Below are 15130 nucleotides of genomic sequence, written 5' to 3'. Positions count from 1 at the left end.
TATTTGACCTCAGGGCCCTTATCTTCCACCTGACCTACCCAGAAACAGTAGGCAGCTCAGAAGATGGAAAAATCCATTTGTCTAAAAAGACAGAGATCAAATAAAAGGCCCACTCCAACCCGCATTTGCTAACCTCCTCAAAATGTAAATTGCCACATATACCCGTGCTAAGTAGAAACTCGAGAGTCGCTTTCTGGAAAAATGGAACTGTGCAGAGAAAACAAAATCAAGCCAGCTTGTTGGCAACCAGATCACCCAAGAGTAAAGCCCAAGATTATAAGCCCGGCTTGTTCACACAAATCTCCAGCAGCTCTGACCATCTCTCAAATAGGAACAACCAGACAAGAAGCTTCGGATGTTGAAGAGTCTTCATCATGAAAGAGAAAAGGCCAAAACAAGTTGAAAAAAGCCAATTCAAAGCAAACAGAGACTACAAAAGACAGAACATGTGCAAGAAATCGTAAATGATATTCTCGGAGAAATCCATGACACAGAATCTTTTATAAAGTACAATTAAAGAAAGCACCCTTAGATAAGAAGATGATAGAAGAAAAAAAATTCAACAGAATTTTCAGCAAGACAGAAATGTTCTGAGCTGCCCAATATGGTTAGCCCCTTGTAAGGTGGCCAATGCAACAGAAGAAATAAAATTTAAATATTCAATGTTGTGCTCGCTTCAGCAGCACATATACTAAATATTATTCAAGGTGAATTATTTTAAATAGCCACATATAGCTACTGGCTACTATGCTGGGGATTACAAAGTTGGAAGACAAACATTTCCCAGAGAAAACACAAGACAGACATGAATAAGACAGAAAATGCCAAAGACTAGGAAATCTAACGTCTAATTAAGAGAGAAGTTCTAGAAAGAGAAAACAGAAATGAGCAACCTGAGTGTAAGGTTTCCATGATTTGAGTTGATGAACAAGGTTCTTTCCGAGTATCTTTAGGTATTTGTGCTCTCTTGCTAGCCTGGGTTGTTTCAGCTGATGGTAATGATTTCTTTTCAATGTTCAACGGGTCCTGCTTTCTCACTGGCCAGCTTCTCCAGGCTCACCTCGTCTTCCTTCTCAAGAACTGTGCTTCCTTCACATAGTGAACACGAGGACACTCTTGGGCCAGTCATAATTAGCTACTCATTACTCCGTGCACACTGATCGCTTCAGCCTGGAATCACTCATCTAGCTCATCCTGAAAATCCCCACTGATCTTTGCAAACACAGGACACCAGTTTCCCTACAAGGAGAGAGACAGAGCTTGGCCTGGGATCACAGCTCCCCTATTTATTAAACGTGTGATCTCCCTCTCATTTCCTCCTCTGAAAAATGGGAATAATAGTGCTGACCTCACAGGCTTGTTGAACAGTACATGAGTGACTGCACGCAAACTGCTGAGAACAGCATTGAGAATGGGGGTGCCTGGGTGCCTCTCTCAGTTGAGTATCTGACTTGGACTCAGGTCGTGATCTCAGGGTCCTGGGACGAAGCCCTGCATTGTGCTCCCTACTCAGGGGAAGTCTGCTTGTCCCTGGCCCTGCTCATGTTCTCTCAAAAAAATAAAATCTTAAAAAAAAAAAAGGCATTTATAATGTAGTAAGTGCCCAATAAATGTTTGCTATTATTACTATGAAGCACTCTTCCCTTGGGTGAAGTTATGTACATGCTCCCCAACCCCCACTTTTTTCCTTCAACAAATAAGACGTGGCAAACATACTATAGTAGACACGTTCACAAAGCCCTTGCCTTTATAAAAATTATATTCTGCTGGGAAGGATCAGAGTAAACCACGGAAACACACCTTAGGCAAGTAGTAAGTGCTGAAAAGGAGAAGCGTCGCTAAGGAAAGCTGATCAGGAATGATGGGACTGTGGGCAGATTTAAAGTTATAGGAAATCACTTATGTACAGATCCAAGAAACATTCAGAACTGTGTGGCTGTTACTAGAGATTAGGTTAAAGATGTGCGAGTTCTCTGCATAAGTAAGGGCTAGTCATCAGCACTTACTTAAGGAATACATTGGAGCAGAAAAGAGTGGAGTCCAAGGAAGGAAAGAATGGTGGGGGGGGGGGTGTCAGGAGGGATATATGCAACCGGGAAAAAGCAGAACAGGAGAGGGCTGAGACACAGCTCAGGGCTGATGCACTAATATCTGTGCAGTGCTCGTGAGAGAGCAAGAAAACAGCGTTTACTTCCCGTGTTTCTAGGTTTGAACCTTCAACTATGCCAAATGTCAGAGTTGAAAGCGTGAGACAAGAAGAAAGGCATCAAAGGCTTGTAGATTCAGACGAAATGTTCATGTCTAAAGGCCTGGTGACGGATCATGTGGTTGCTTAATTTAAGGAAATTGACCAATATACCTATGTTCTTAGAGAATTTCTCTAGCATCAAGTTGTTTTAAACCCACACTCCACATTCTGGGACACAGAAATGCTTAGTTTATATTAAATGAAGATTTGCCTTTAGTCATAGTTCCTTTGGCGCTAGGGCGGCTCAGTCGGTTAAGCACTTGCCTTCAGCTTGGGTCATCATCTCAGGAGTCCCAGGATCCAACCCCGCATCAGGCTCCCTGCTCAGCAGGGAGTCTGCTTTTCCCTCTCCCTCTGCTCCTCCCCCTGCTCATGCTCTCTCTCACTCTCTCTCTAATAAATTAACTAAAAATCTTTTCGTCATAGTTCCTGAGACATAACTAAAACGTGCTCTTTAAAAGTGAAGTCATGGGGTGCCTGGGTGGCTCAGTGGGTTAAGCCGCTGCCTCTGGCTCAGGTCATGATCTCAGGGTCCTGGGATCCAGCCCCGCATCGGGCTCTCTGCTCAGCAGGGAGCCTGCTTCCCCCTCTCTGTCTGCCTCTCTGCCTACTGGTGATCTCTCTCTCTCTGTCAAATAAATAAAATCTTTCGAAATAAATAAAAGTGAAGTCATTAAAAAGTCCTTAAAATGTTACCATAGCAGTGTCTGGATTGTAGTCATCAATCTGTTCAAAAGTGTTTATATCTTTATTTCCAAGGGCTATTTGAAGAGCTATGGAATCATCAAAATACCTAGGTTGGTAAGATTAAGGAAAAAATGCCTTTATTAACAACGAACAGTAACGTAGAAGATCGAAAAGTATATTCTAGGGACGCCTGGGTGGCTCAGTTGGTTAAGCGACTGCCTTCGGCTCAGGTCATGGTCCCAGGGTCCTGGGATCGAGCCCTGCATTGGGATCCCTGTTCAGTGGGAAGCCTGCTTCTCCCTCTCCCGCTCTCCCTGCTTGTGTTCCCTCTCTTGCTGTGTTTCTGTCAAATAAATAAATAAAATAAAATAAATTTTTAAAAAAAGTATATTCTATTGTCACTACGGGGACTGGCTATTTTTGGAAGCAAAGCCCCAAGTCGTAGACTTCCTTCCAAGGGGGATAGAGAGGGCACCCTCAGCTGGCGTGTTCACACATCCACAGTGCCCTCCTGGGAAGTGGAGCTTGCTGGCCAAGAAGTGTCACCTTTGGAATGTGTATCTTCAGTGACTGACTCAGTGTGTGTTTCAGTCAAGGCATGCTAAGAATGAGCACATTATAATGGATGAGCCACAGGTTTATAAACAAAATGGTGCTCTGAATTTTCACCAGCACAGTAACTAAAATGAACAAAACATAAGCTTCACTGTATTTAAAAAAAAAAAAAAGGCAAAAACAATTTGTAGGCTTTTTACTGAATGCCTCACTAAAAATACCACCAATAAAAATATGGAAGTGCAAAATTCTACTATTCTGGTTCAGAAAGGATACTGCCCAGCGTAGCTTAGTGTTTCAGGATCAATGTCGTCTTCGTAAGCATTCAGAGGGAGGAGTTTCCTTTTGATGGGATCAAAAACTAGCTGATAAAGGAAGGTATTGTTGGCTCGAATAAATCCTTTGATGTAATCTTCTGGTACTATTATGTTCATCTTAAGATAGTGTCCGATTTTCCTGATGACCTAATAATGGATGTAAAAATATTTACTAGTTATCTGCAAATACGGAATTGGGAAAGCAGCGTCACCAAGATCAAGTCATTCACATTAGAGGAGGCTGAGGAGACACAGTATCTATTGATTACATCTGTACCGAAAGCCTCTACCAGCAAGCATGGCCATTTCATATCACTAAAAACTATCTCTGTAACAGTATTTTCCTTGATTTCTCTATAATTAACCCAAAGAATGAACCTGTCAGTTACACACCCAGTTTATATTCCCAGGTTTGACAATTAAGACACATTCCTTGCCCTCAAAGTCCTGTTCACCCAAAAAGCAAAATACAAACATACAAAACCTGAGAATTAAAAATGAAGGCAACATTCTAACTTTGGTTAGAGTCACGGATGACTAAAGCTGGTATGCTAGCTTTTTTTTCTTTTTTTTTTTTGAAGGTAAAGGTATCAGAGAAGCGACAGAGCGGTGACGCAGGAGCCTCAGTTTCCCTGACACATGCTACTGCATCAGAGGAAGTAGAGAAGAAACCCAGTGGTCTTCATCAAGCCATGTGAAATAGATTTATATAAATTATCAATTCCTGTCATAATTTTCACCTTCTCAGAAGACAGGGCTACTTTTCATTAAAATATCCTATATACGCTAACATGTAATGAATTTATTATTAGCTTTATAATAGCCAACATTTTATCGGTTTGAATTTGATTCAGTAAATATCAACAGCTATAACCCATTTAACAAAAATTTTGCCACCAAGAGACTCGAGTTGAGTGTGAAGGGATCCTGACACCAAAGAATTTGAGAACCACTACTATAGAGAATAGCACAGAAATTGGAAGACTACACATTTTAACATTAATTCTATCTAGGACATTTTGTTCTTAAATCTCTTTAGATTGGTCTTCATTTTAAAAAGTTGCCAAAAGCAAAATTCTAGTGTTTGTCATTTTGTCCTTTTGATGACACATATGGGTTATCGGCAGGATAAAATATTTAAAATTTATATTCTGAAGTGGTCATCTATGATGTAAGAAATGCTCCAGAAATTCAACAGGACAGTGGGTGACTCACTCTTACCTTCACGATGTCTGGATTATTGGCTAATCTTAGCACTTTGCAGGCCTTCGCTAAGCCGATCCCACGCAGCGAGGAGAGGTAGTCACAGCCAGAGAGAATGCACATATAGCGGAACTTCTCCTGCGTGAACACATCCCCAAGCTGTCTGCACATGCCCAGCCGCGCCTGGTCAATCTCTAGTCCATTTCCAAACTGATCCATTTTTAAAATCACCTTCAAAAGGAAGGGAAATTTTTAACACCTAAAAGGCTCATTTTAATGTTTCATTATCTAATCCACTGTGATATTCCTAAGAATTCTTTCTTGTTCTTTATCATCGTACTGAGAGAGAAGAGAGGTAGGCAAACCAGATAATTAGTGTGAATCTGTAAACAAGTTAAACTGAAGCACAGGCGACGACAGAGAAGGTTGTGTGCCTGGACTCCCTTGTTCGGACTCTGGGAGAAAGAATGCCCTTTCTGCACCTCTTACCTCTGACTGACACCCAGGGTTGTCATGGCAATCAAACAGCAATTCATACAAAAATCCCTTTTTCTTATCCTTAAAGTAATACATGTTCATCTTAAGAAATTTGGAGAACACGGAAATTCAGGAAGAAAACAGAAGTTGCCTGACATCTCTCATCTATCACTGTCACCCAGCATTAACCCTTTGACAGATCCTTCGAGTCATCTAAGAAATATACAGATGATATAAACGACATTGGCAGTAACAAAAATGAGATCATTTTGTGGTTTTGTATCTTAACTCCCCCGTTACAATATCATGATAACATTTTCCACTGAACAGTTTTATACATAATTCTAACTGCAAAGCATATGGTTGGATAAGTTATTTAACTCACCTAATTGAAAAATGTAAAGCATATAAAGTTATAGCAAAAATAAGAATAAGTCTGAGGTGCCTGGGTGGCTCAGTGGGTTGAGCCTCTGCCTTCGGCTCAGGTCATGATCTCAAGGTCCTGGGATCGAGTACTGCATCGGGCTCTCTGCTCAGCAGGGAGCCTGCTTCCCCCCCCCCCTCTCTGCCTGCCTCTCTGCCTTACTCGTGATTTCTGTCAAGTAAATAAATAAAAATCCTTAAAAAAAAAAAGGTCTACTCTCTACTGAAGAACTTGGATAAAACAACAACAAAACCTTCTAACCTTAAGGGCTTGTTCTGAAACAGTGTCCATATTACACAAATGTCAAGCAGCAAAAACTTCATTTTAAATAAAATAATTATTAGCATCATAAGTAGAGGTTAACGGCAAGTGTTAAATAAAATAGTGATTCCTGGAGAGGAAAAACCTTATTTCCTCACTTTACGCCACTGCCAACTGCACAGAAAAGCAGCATATAGTAGCTGGGAGTCAAGTACCTTCTTACAGCCGAAAGCGAGGAGGTCAGAGTCCTCTGTGATTATAGCTTGTACAATACCAGCTTTGTTAAGATAGGCCAGCTGCGCATCTGCTTCGTACGGAGCCACGAGACAGTCTACTCCCTGGGACCGAGCAGCCTGCCAGAGAAGGTCGGAGTCAATCTCCAGCACGGCGTCTAGAAAGCACCCGGCAACTTCCCTTCTCATCACCAGCCCACATGTACTTGCTCATGTTATTTTCAGAAATCATTTCCTTCAGCCTAAGTTTTTCTACTTCAAGGCCTAGCACATGTTGAACTAATCATACAATGCCACAATCATATAGCCATCTTTTTTAAAAAAATCAATTTATAGGAGAAAATACTGCTGTACATTCAGAGGGAGAAAAACAATTACAAGCCAGAAACTTAATTATTTCAAACAGTAGAAAGCTTGCATCTTAAGATGTCTAGGCTCTGAAAGCTTACAGAATATTTGTTTGGAGCTCTGAATGTATTTTCCCTGTAAAAACAACATTTTCTTTTCAGACTACAAAAGTCTATACTACACTGCTTTGATAAAACTACAAATCACTGTATTTATTTTCCCATGTTTACTAAGCCATCTGAACAGAGGCCTGAAGCAGGGGACCTGCGGGCTGGGGCTGCTGGCTGTGGAAAGATCTACGGCGGTAAGAAGCTTCCATGCAGAAGCAGGCTGAGGAGACTAGGGGTCTGAGAGGTCCTGAGCCAGGGAGGCTGGTCTGACAGATCCCACGGCCACCAGGAGTGCGGTGGGAAGTGCTGACGACTGCATGGCAGCGGGGTGAGGCTGGCCCTCCAAGAACCATCCCTTTCCTCTCTCCAGAAGAAGGTGCCCACCGAGCTCAAATACCTAAAGGGGAGGGCATCCCTTAGTCCTTAGGATTTATCCCTTGGAGACTGTTGGACTCCTTTGCTCTGTTGAAAGATGCTGCTCTCTTCCTCCTGAGACTGGCACTTCCTTCAAAGTTAGGCCTAGAATCAATTCCCTCCCTTTGCTTTCTTGCTCCCCCATCGGTAAATGACTCATAATTAGTTTTGATGAACTTAGCCATGTTACTTTGGCTTTCCCATTTGGCTTACTTTAATAACTTTGTGGGCCATCACATGTGTGATATTGACAGAACGGGTAAAACATTCTCTGGCTTCTGAGACTTTGCCCTCACGAAGAAGCTGCTTTCCCTTAAGAAGATTGGCTTGTCGTCTTCTGCGAGGGGAAAAAAAATATCAAGAGGCTGACTCAAGAAACCATAATAAAACGGTAATTCAAGAACTTTTCCTGGGCAGGGGGTGCAAGTTTGACTCATCTGATAGTGTTTACCAGGTCCCTGAGAACATGAATCCAGATCTTCTGGGCTTCCAGGTAAAAGGAACACAAGTGATTTATAATATACACGTACACAAGCTTATCCACAGAAATGCTTTATGTCAATAGAAAATGGAGTAACTAAGACACTTAAGAAAATGTGAATCAAGGCTTTCACACCATCAAAACGAACTTTCAGGCATAAAGATGTCCAGTTATCAACATATGAAGAACTTGAGAAATACTTTCTGTGAGCTTGTGGGATCTACCAGAACTAATTTCAGAAAGACCCAAAGTAACATCTACATAAGAACGGTCTATAATAATCAAGAATGTGGAAATTAATACTAATGTAGAACTAATACTAAATACGGTTAAACAGGGAGATAGTGACAGCACACATTCTGACAATACAGAACTACTAATTTTAAAATAGGAAAAGAGAGAGGAAGAAAGAAAGACATTTTAACTGTTTTCAATAATCGTATTGGTAATGGTAGTATCAGTATTTTATTCTGAATCTACTGTTGAGTGTTACACAATATTTATTTTGGGATAAGACAAAGGAGTCATTATTAGATACTGTAACTTCATGCCCCCTTGTGCCCTTAAAAATAAAGTTCTCCATATGGAAGAAAGGAGATAAAGATGCACCACAGCCGTGAGTCTGAACCAGAAGAATGAGTCAGAACCCATGAGGTTTTGATCTTTAAGTAAGCGCACGTACACACAAACACACACATTCCCTAGTTCCACTTTTAGACGGGGCTCCACAGATGAAGAGACCTGGAGAAAAGGATTTTAAGTGCCTCTCTCAATGGCACAGAAAAAGCTGATTCTACAAAGACAAAGAGTTCATGGGTCAGAGATACATAGTTGTAACTTTTTGTTGTTGTTTTTGCCGTTTTTGAGCTTAGCAAGAGAAAATAATAATCTGCAATTAGAATTAAGTAAACTGTATATTTGTAATAGAACGCGGGCTCAGACAATTTCAGATACACCTTTGCAAATAAAATTTTTAAAGTTCTGGCTTTAAGAATCAGAGCCTCCAGGGGCGCCTGGGTGGCTTAGTTGTTAAGTGTTTGCCTTTGGCTCAAGTCATGATCCCAGGGTTCTGGAATCAAGCCCAGTATCAGGTTCCCTGCTCAGCAAGAAGCCTGCTTCTCCCTCTCCCACTCCCCCTGCTTGTGTTCCTTCTCTCGCTGTGCCTCCCTCTGCCTCTCTTCCCCCACTCAAGTACACATGTTCTCTCAAATAAGTAAATCTTAAAACACACACACATACACACACAGTAATGTGTTCTTTTTAAGTGGCAAACCTAAAAAACTAGTGATGTAGTAAAGCTGAATAAATAAAAATACAGTAATGTAGTATGAATGTAGTAAAGGTAAATAAATAAAAAAAAAGGTAGAAACAGAAAAGTTATGGGTATGCTAATATCAGAACAGACGTTAGGGAAAAAAAAGCATAACTAGAAATTAAAAGAGTCACTACGTATTGTTTCAGTTACCACAAAAATGTAACTAATTCTAAACTTGAATGCAACCAATAAAATCACTTCAAAATAAACAAAACAAAAGTGGACAGAACTATAAGGTAAATGACAAATCCGGTACCAAATTTTAATATACTATTTTTGGTAATTTATGACACAAAACAGTAAAGATACAGATTTGAGCACCATAATCAATAAGCTTGACTGACTGGTCGATATACAATCTTCCTCTTAATAACTGGAGAATACACATTCCTTTCCAGCACACATGAAACATTTAAAGAAATCTGTTCAAGTACTAGGCTATAAAGCAAGTCTCAACAAATTAAAATTAAAAAAAAAAAACTGGTATACAGACTATAGCATCAGACCTTAATGCAATTAAATTAGAGAGTGAATGGATAATCAACTTACTCTCTTCTAGACTTTTCCACTTCCTTTTTAGAAGGTAAAGTACATCCATCAAACACAAGAATGGGCTTGATCCCATGAGAGAGTAACATATTTACAAACTTCATACAAAATCCTACATACCTATGAAAATAAAGAAAAATGCATTTAGGTACAGGGCATCTTGTAAGGTAATACTCTTGCTTTTTTTTAAAGTTTTTATTTATTTATGTGAGAGAGAGCACGAGAGGGAAGGTCAGAGGGAGAAGCAGACTCTCCATGGACCTGGGAGCCCAATGCGGCACTCAGATCCCAGAACTCCAGGATCATGACCTGAGCCGAAGGCAGTCGCTTAACCAACTGAGATCCCCAGGCGCCCCTACTCTTGCTCTTTTTAAAACCAGATGAGACAGATTATGAAAAAAGGAAGTTATTACTTTTTTTTTTTTAAGCAAATGCTTTCACAGGAAATGAAAACTCTAATTTAGACTTGGGTTCAAATCCTGCCTTGGATCCTATGGTCTGTGACAGCTGGTGAGTTATTTGACACTGTACATCCTGCTTTTCTTATCTGCAGATGAAAAGGCTTTGACATCTCTTCCAGTTCTGATATTGTGTGCTTCCAAATCTTGCCTTTTCCCCCACATATATATAGATATTTTTTTGCTTCGAAAAATTTCCAATCTACTGAAAAGTTGAAAGAATGGTACAATAAATATCGGATTCCTTCAACAACTCATTATCGTACCCGAGATACTTAAAATAAATAAAATATCATCCAATATACAGTGTATATTAAACTTTGTCCAAGTGTCCCGGTATTTCTTATAAGCAGCGGTGTCCTGGTAAAGGTTTAACAGCCAGTTCTGGGGGAAGGAGTGCCTGCTCCCTAGCATTTGTCAATTTCCCTGAAATGAATATGTTCAATGGTGAATAAACCACCAACGTGGGGTCAGCGGAGAGAAGGTGTTAGACAGCAAACTCGCATGAGCTGGCTCTAGCACAACGTTGTTCATCACCCCACCGCCCCACAGTCTAGGATCCAGACAAGGATCTGTATCACGTTTCATTCCAGCAATGCAGTTAACAAAAAGAGCCACGTTACAACTTCCATGATCTATAAAGAAAAGGATACTTTAACTAACGAGCAGAAATAGACAAAATATTAAAAGATAATCTTTTAAAGCACATACATTCATCTTAATGCAAGACTCATTATGTGATCCTTCTTTTTATTGTAAACCAGTGGCAACAGACACGAATTGGTCTACAGAACAGTGACTTTGTGCTAATTCTGGGCCTGCTAAGGAAGTATCATGTAAAAAACAGGGGAAAGCCAATACAAAACCATAATAAATCTCAAAGGAAATTCACATATTTTTTTCACCAGACAGAATCCAAACATCAGACTCCTATTGCCGAAATCTTTCCAGGTCAGCGTATTAGATCTATCTCATTCCTTATAATAGTCATAACGGCTTGTCATACACTTATCCCAATTTTCTCACCTTTTCTGGTAAATATCCCCATCCAAAGGTGGAGAAGAAAGAAAAAGTAAACTGTATCAAAAGTGACTTAGTTGCTGTGAGGAAAAAAAAAAAAATTAAAGTCCACAGTACTTTGCAGGAAGTCCTGAAGCTTTTTAGTTCAATAAGTTACTACAGGGCAGGTCTGGGGAATGCATAAATGACATCTTTAATAAAGGATGTTTTCTGTATTTTGGATAATTCTTCCAATTAGTCAAAAATCTCAGAATCCCCAAGATTACAAAAAACTAAAGAAAGTTCTTTCCCTGTGAAGAGCTATTCAAAGAAACTCTACAGGTAGAATGAAAAACTTGCAGTCTTCAGCTACCTACAGTTACTCAAATTCAGTGGCAGAAAAGAAACGGCCTTTAAATTAAAAAAAAAAAAAAAAAAAGAAAGAAAGAAAAGGAAAAAAGAAAAAAGAAACCAGCAGATGGAGTGGCAGCAGGGCCTGGGTTCCTTCAGATCCCACATGTACTGTCTGGTCCAGGTCACTTTTGGTCAAATTAATTGGAGAAGAATGAAAGCCCAAAACATTCACCATTCAATAACGCCTTTCCCTCTTTCCTCCAGGAAACAAACAGCATTAATACATTTTACCTATTTTTCATTGTGATTAAGTAAGTCACATTAAGGACCTGGGAGCCTTTCCTCTAGGAGATAAATTACATATTGCAAAAAAGAAAATTCGTAATAGTGATCACACAGCTCTAGGAAATCTCTGCTCTGAAATTATACTTGCTTCTTTTTCTAATGTTTCTACGTAAAAAATAGAGAAGATATTAGTCCATGGAACATGCCTCAAATGAGGTCATAGTTATGATTGGATATCAGCAAGGCCCACCACTCTGGGCCCCACGTACAGTAAAGGGGAGTCAGAAAAACCTTGTCCCTTTGAAGCAACTGTTTTGTTTTGCAAACAGGGCTCAGTTTCTTAGGTAAAAAATAAAAGACATGGTCCTTGGTTTTTGTCTCTCGGTGTCTTGATACTACATCACAGAATAAAGTCGCTCCTGATTTGGCAATGTTGTCAGTTTCACTTCTTGATAAACCAGGCATTGAATGAAAACGATCCCAATATAATAAGTCTGATTCTTAGTTGGCAAAGAATTTATACGAGGTCCCAACTTACTTATCCGTAGGTTCACCTTTGGCTAGTTTCTCAGCACAAGCAATAGCTCCTTTGTGAAGCCAGCAGTACGTATCCACAGCTACTACCTGCCCTTTATACTTCCTCACGTGGATGGGTTCAGAAGCTTCTTTGATAAACTGCAGTAGGCCGTGTATCCCCATAGCGCCAACTGTGTGATGTGAGAGGAGAAAGGAAAAACAGCAATATTTAGAGCAAAATACATTTACTCAAAAGTTTTAGAAAAATAAGGTAGAGCAACTGTTACTGCTTGATATTTGAGAATCACTGCTCTTCAATACGTTAACTGGGCTCCTCTCTGCCTGGAAGTTCCAGTCCACGGTATTTATGCTAATGTCAACCGTTCCACAACGGTTTATTCTTTCCAAGTACTTTCTCCCTTGGAATCGGGACATGCATTCCAAGACTAGGCACACAGCAAGTGCCGAAAGCACTCGAAACTCTATCTCTCCAGAAAGGCATTGTTAAGATCTACGACCTTCTAGCCAGGAAAAAGCCCGTTAGTGCCTTCTTTACAGAAATTCTGGAGCTGGCTCACACCTTTCTGAAGCACTACTGCTGACCCTTTGTTTTTTTAAAGATTTTATTTATTTATTTATTTATTTGACAGACAGAGATCACAAGTAGGCAGAGAGGCAGGTAGAAAGAGAAAGAGGAGGAAGCAGGCTCTCCGCGGAGCGGACAGCCTGATGCGGGGCTTGGTCCCAGGACCCTGGGACCATGACCTGAGCCGAAGGCAGAGGCTTTAACCCACTGAGCCACCCAGGCGCCCCCTACTGCTGACCCTTTGAACAAGGAGGGGGATTGTATGCTTCCACCCCCACCCAGCAGAAAATCCATATATGATTTGTGACTCCCCCAAAACTTAACTACTAATAGCCAGAAGCTTACCAATTTCATAAACTCGGTTAACACGTATTTTGTACGTTATGTGTATTATACACTGTATCCTTTAAACAAAGTAAGCCAGAGAGAGAAGAAAATGGCATTAAGAAAATCACAAGGAAAATACATTTTATAGTACTGTACTGCATTAGTCGAAAAAAAATCCACGAATCCGTGGATTCTAACCTCACAGTTCTAACCCCTGTGGTTCAAGGGTCAGCCCCACTCAAAATATAAAGTAAAAGCAGTGAGGCTGAACAGCTGATTAGCATTTCATAACAGAAACCCCTCCCAGCAAAAATGAAGTCGCGGGGTGGGGGTGGGGGTGGGGCGGAGAGAAGAAAGAACAGGGGCCGAAGTCAGCCTCCCCCGGAGCCTGTATCAACGCTCCGAGCTCTAGGACAGCGGCGCACTGGCCAGGCTGTGGGGCCAGGTGGGGGATTCCGACTCCTAAGTACCGCGGGTAATTCGGGTGCAGGCCTTCTCAAGCCACAGCCGGACAAAGGCCATCAGCCTCCTTCAGATAAGGCCTCTGAAAAGAGTTTCCTTCCCCTTCGAGGGAACCGGACGGAGTACACACCTCGGGAAACGTCCCTTCTAAGCGAGGTAAATACGCTCGCCTACGCGTCTCCTCTTCAGCGGAGGGGAATGACCCGGGGCCCCGCGGCGGGCAGCATCCCAGGGCGCCCGCCCGCCACACGCTAGGCACGACCGCACCGGCGACCTCCCTGCTTCACTCCGTCCACCGGCCGTGCACGAGAGCCCCGCAAGCCCATTCCAGGAGACAGGTTTCCCTTCGCCTGCAAGACACCCAGAAGAAAATTCGCTTTTCCTCACGTAAGAGTCGGCGCTGCACGTGCGAGCGGGGCTGCTAGCTCGGGCAGCCGGGCGGGAGCCCGAGCCCGCGGACCGTCCCGCGCTCGGGGCAGCCTCGGCCGGGCCTGCAGCGCGACTCGGGATCCTGCGGCCGCGGCAGGAAGCCCCCGCCGGAGCCCCTCCTCCCGGTCCCCGGCGACCAGAGCCCCGAGGGGACGCCACCCAGGGCCCACGCGCCGCCCGCTCCGCTCCCTTCGCGGGAACGGTTCTCCCCGTCCGCGGCAGCGCGGCGAGCCCAGGGCCCGAAACCTGCTCCCGACGCCCCCAGCTCACCTGGGCCGGAGCGCCCGAGGCGGGCTGCGCTGAACACCGGGAGCCCGTGGCCTGCGCGCACCGAAGGCTTTTCAATTTGCGCGGGAGAGCCCGAGGGCCCGCCCCAGCGGAAGTGACTCCAGCGCGCCCTCCGCGACGCCGGCTCCGCTTCTCGCGACCTCCGCTTCCGGGACCTGAGCCCCGCTCCTCGCCGGACGCCATGGTGGCCGCGGCCCGGCGACGCCTGCCGCCGCGCCCGTCCGGATACCGCGCGGCCTACGGAAGGCACCCGCGGAGCTGGAGCAGCGGGCCCACGGGAAACGGCGCCCGGAAGTCGGTCGTTTTCGCTCTCGCCGGGGCTGCTGGGAGTTGTAGTTCTCCGCTGAAGGCGGCCTCAAGTCAGGGCTGCGGTGGTTTAAAGAGCGCCACCGCGCGTTTGTGTGGGTTTTTTAAAACAACCTGAAAGATCACTGCTGCAAATTAGTCCCTCAGTCACTGCGGTGTGCACTTGACCCCAAGGCTCTCCAGAGACCCCTGCGCGGCGGGCTGCAGGGAAACAAGATACGGCTTGAGTTACAATATTCCATGGACCCTTCGCGGAGACTTTGGGAGGGGAGAGGGGCGGTTAGTAAGGAATTCAGCTAGGAAGTGAGAGTGGCTCCTGGGCCCCACTCGTGAGCCCTCCTCTCTGCGGGGCCTCATCTTTGGCCCAAAAAGGCTTGAACAAAACACTTAAGTAGTTCCCAACAGCTCAAGGCCACATCCCCAGGATGCCCTTGGCCACCTTTAACGTGCCTGCCTGATGAACCTCAAGGCTGCGACAGGAGTTACTTTGTCCCAGCC

General features: G+C 43.2%; 1 protein-coding gene across 4 annotated transcripts in view; it reads right to left on the bottom strand.

The window, feature by feature from the left end:
- The window catches only part of EXO1 (exonuclease 1), a 32640-nt gene extending 18210 nt beyond the window's left edge, over positions 1 to 14430 (bottom strand). For 2 of the 4 annotated variants that reach the window (XM_013058418.2, XM_004756764.3), the window contains exons 1-9: positions 14309 to 14430; positions 13740 to 13959; positions 12257 to 12425; positions 9623 to 9742; positions 7491 to 7614; positions 6388 to 6525; positions 5029 to 5241; positions 3767 to 3954; positions 2945 to 3041 (exon numbers count right to left, since the gene is read on the bottom strand). In XM_013058418.2, coding sequence (XP_012913872.1) covers positions 2945 to 3041; positions 3767 to 3954; positions 5029 to 5241; positions 6388 to 6525; positions 7491 to 7614; positions 9623 to 9742; positions 12257 to 12417 — 1041 coding nt within the window. In that variant the 5' untranslated portion in view covers positions 12418 to 12425; positions 13740 to 13959; positions 14309 to 14430. Of the gene's footprint in view, positions 1 to 2944; positions 3042 to 3766; positions 3955 to 5028; positions 5242 to 6387; positions 6526 to 7490; positions 7615 to 9622; positions 9743 to 11106; positions 11477 to 12256; positions 12426 to 13739; positions 13960 to 14308 lie in introns of those variants that run through there. The other 2 variants (XM_045084657.1, XM_004756768.3) reach the window with 2 other exon arrangements.
- Positions 14431 to 15130: the final 700 nt, after the last annotated feature.

This window comes from Mustela putorius, unplaced genomic scaffold (assembly GCF_011764305.1).
Source record: "Mustela putorius furo isolate JIRA1106 unplaced genomic scaffold, ASM1176430v1.1 tig00000785_pilon_pilon_pilon, whole genome shotgun sequence".
In the NCBI taxonomy this organism is placed as follows: Eukaryota; Metazoa; Chordata; class Mammalia; order Carnivora; family Mustelidae; genus Mustela; species Mustela putorius.
This window is presented reverse-complemented; position numbering and strand designations above follow the sequence as displayed.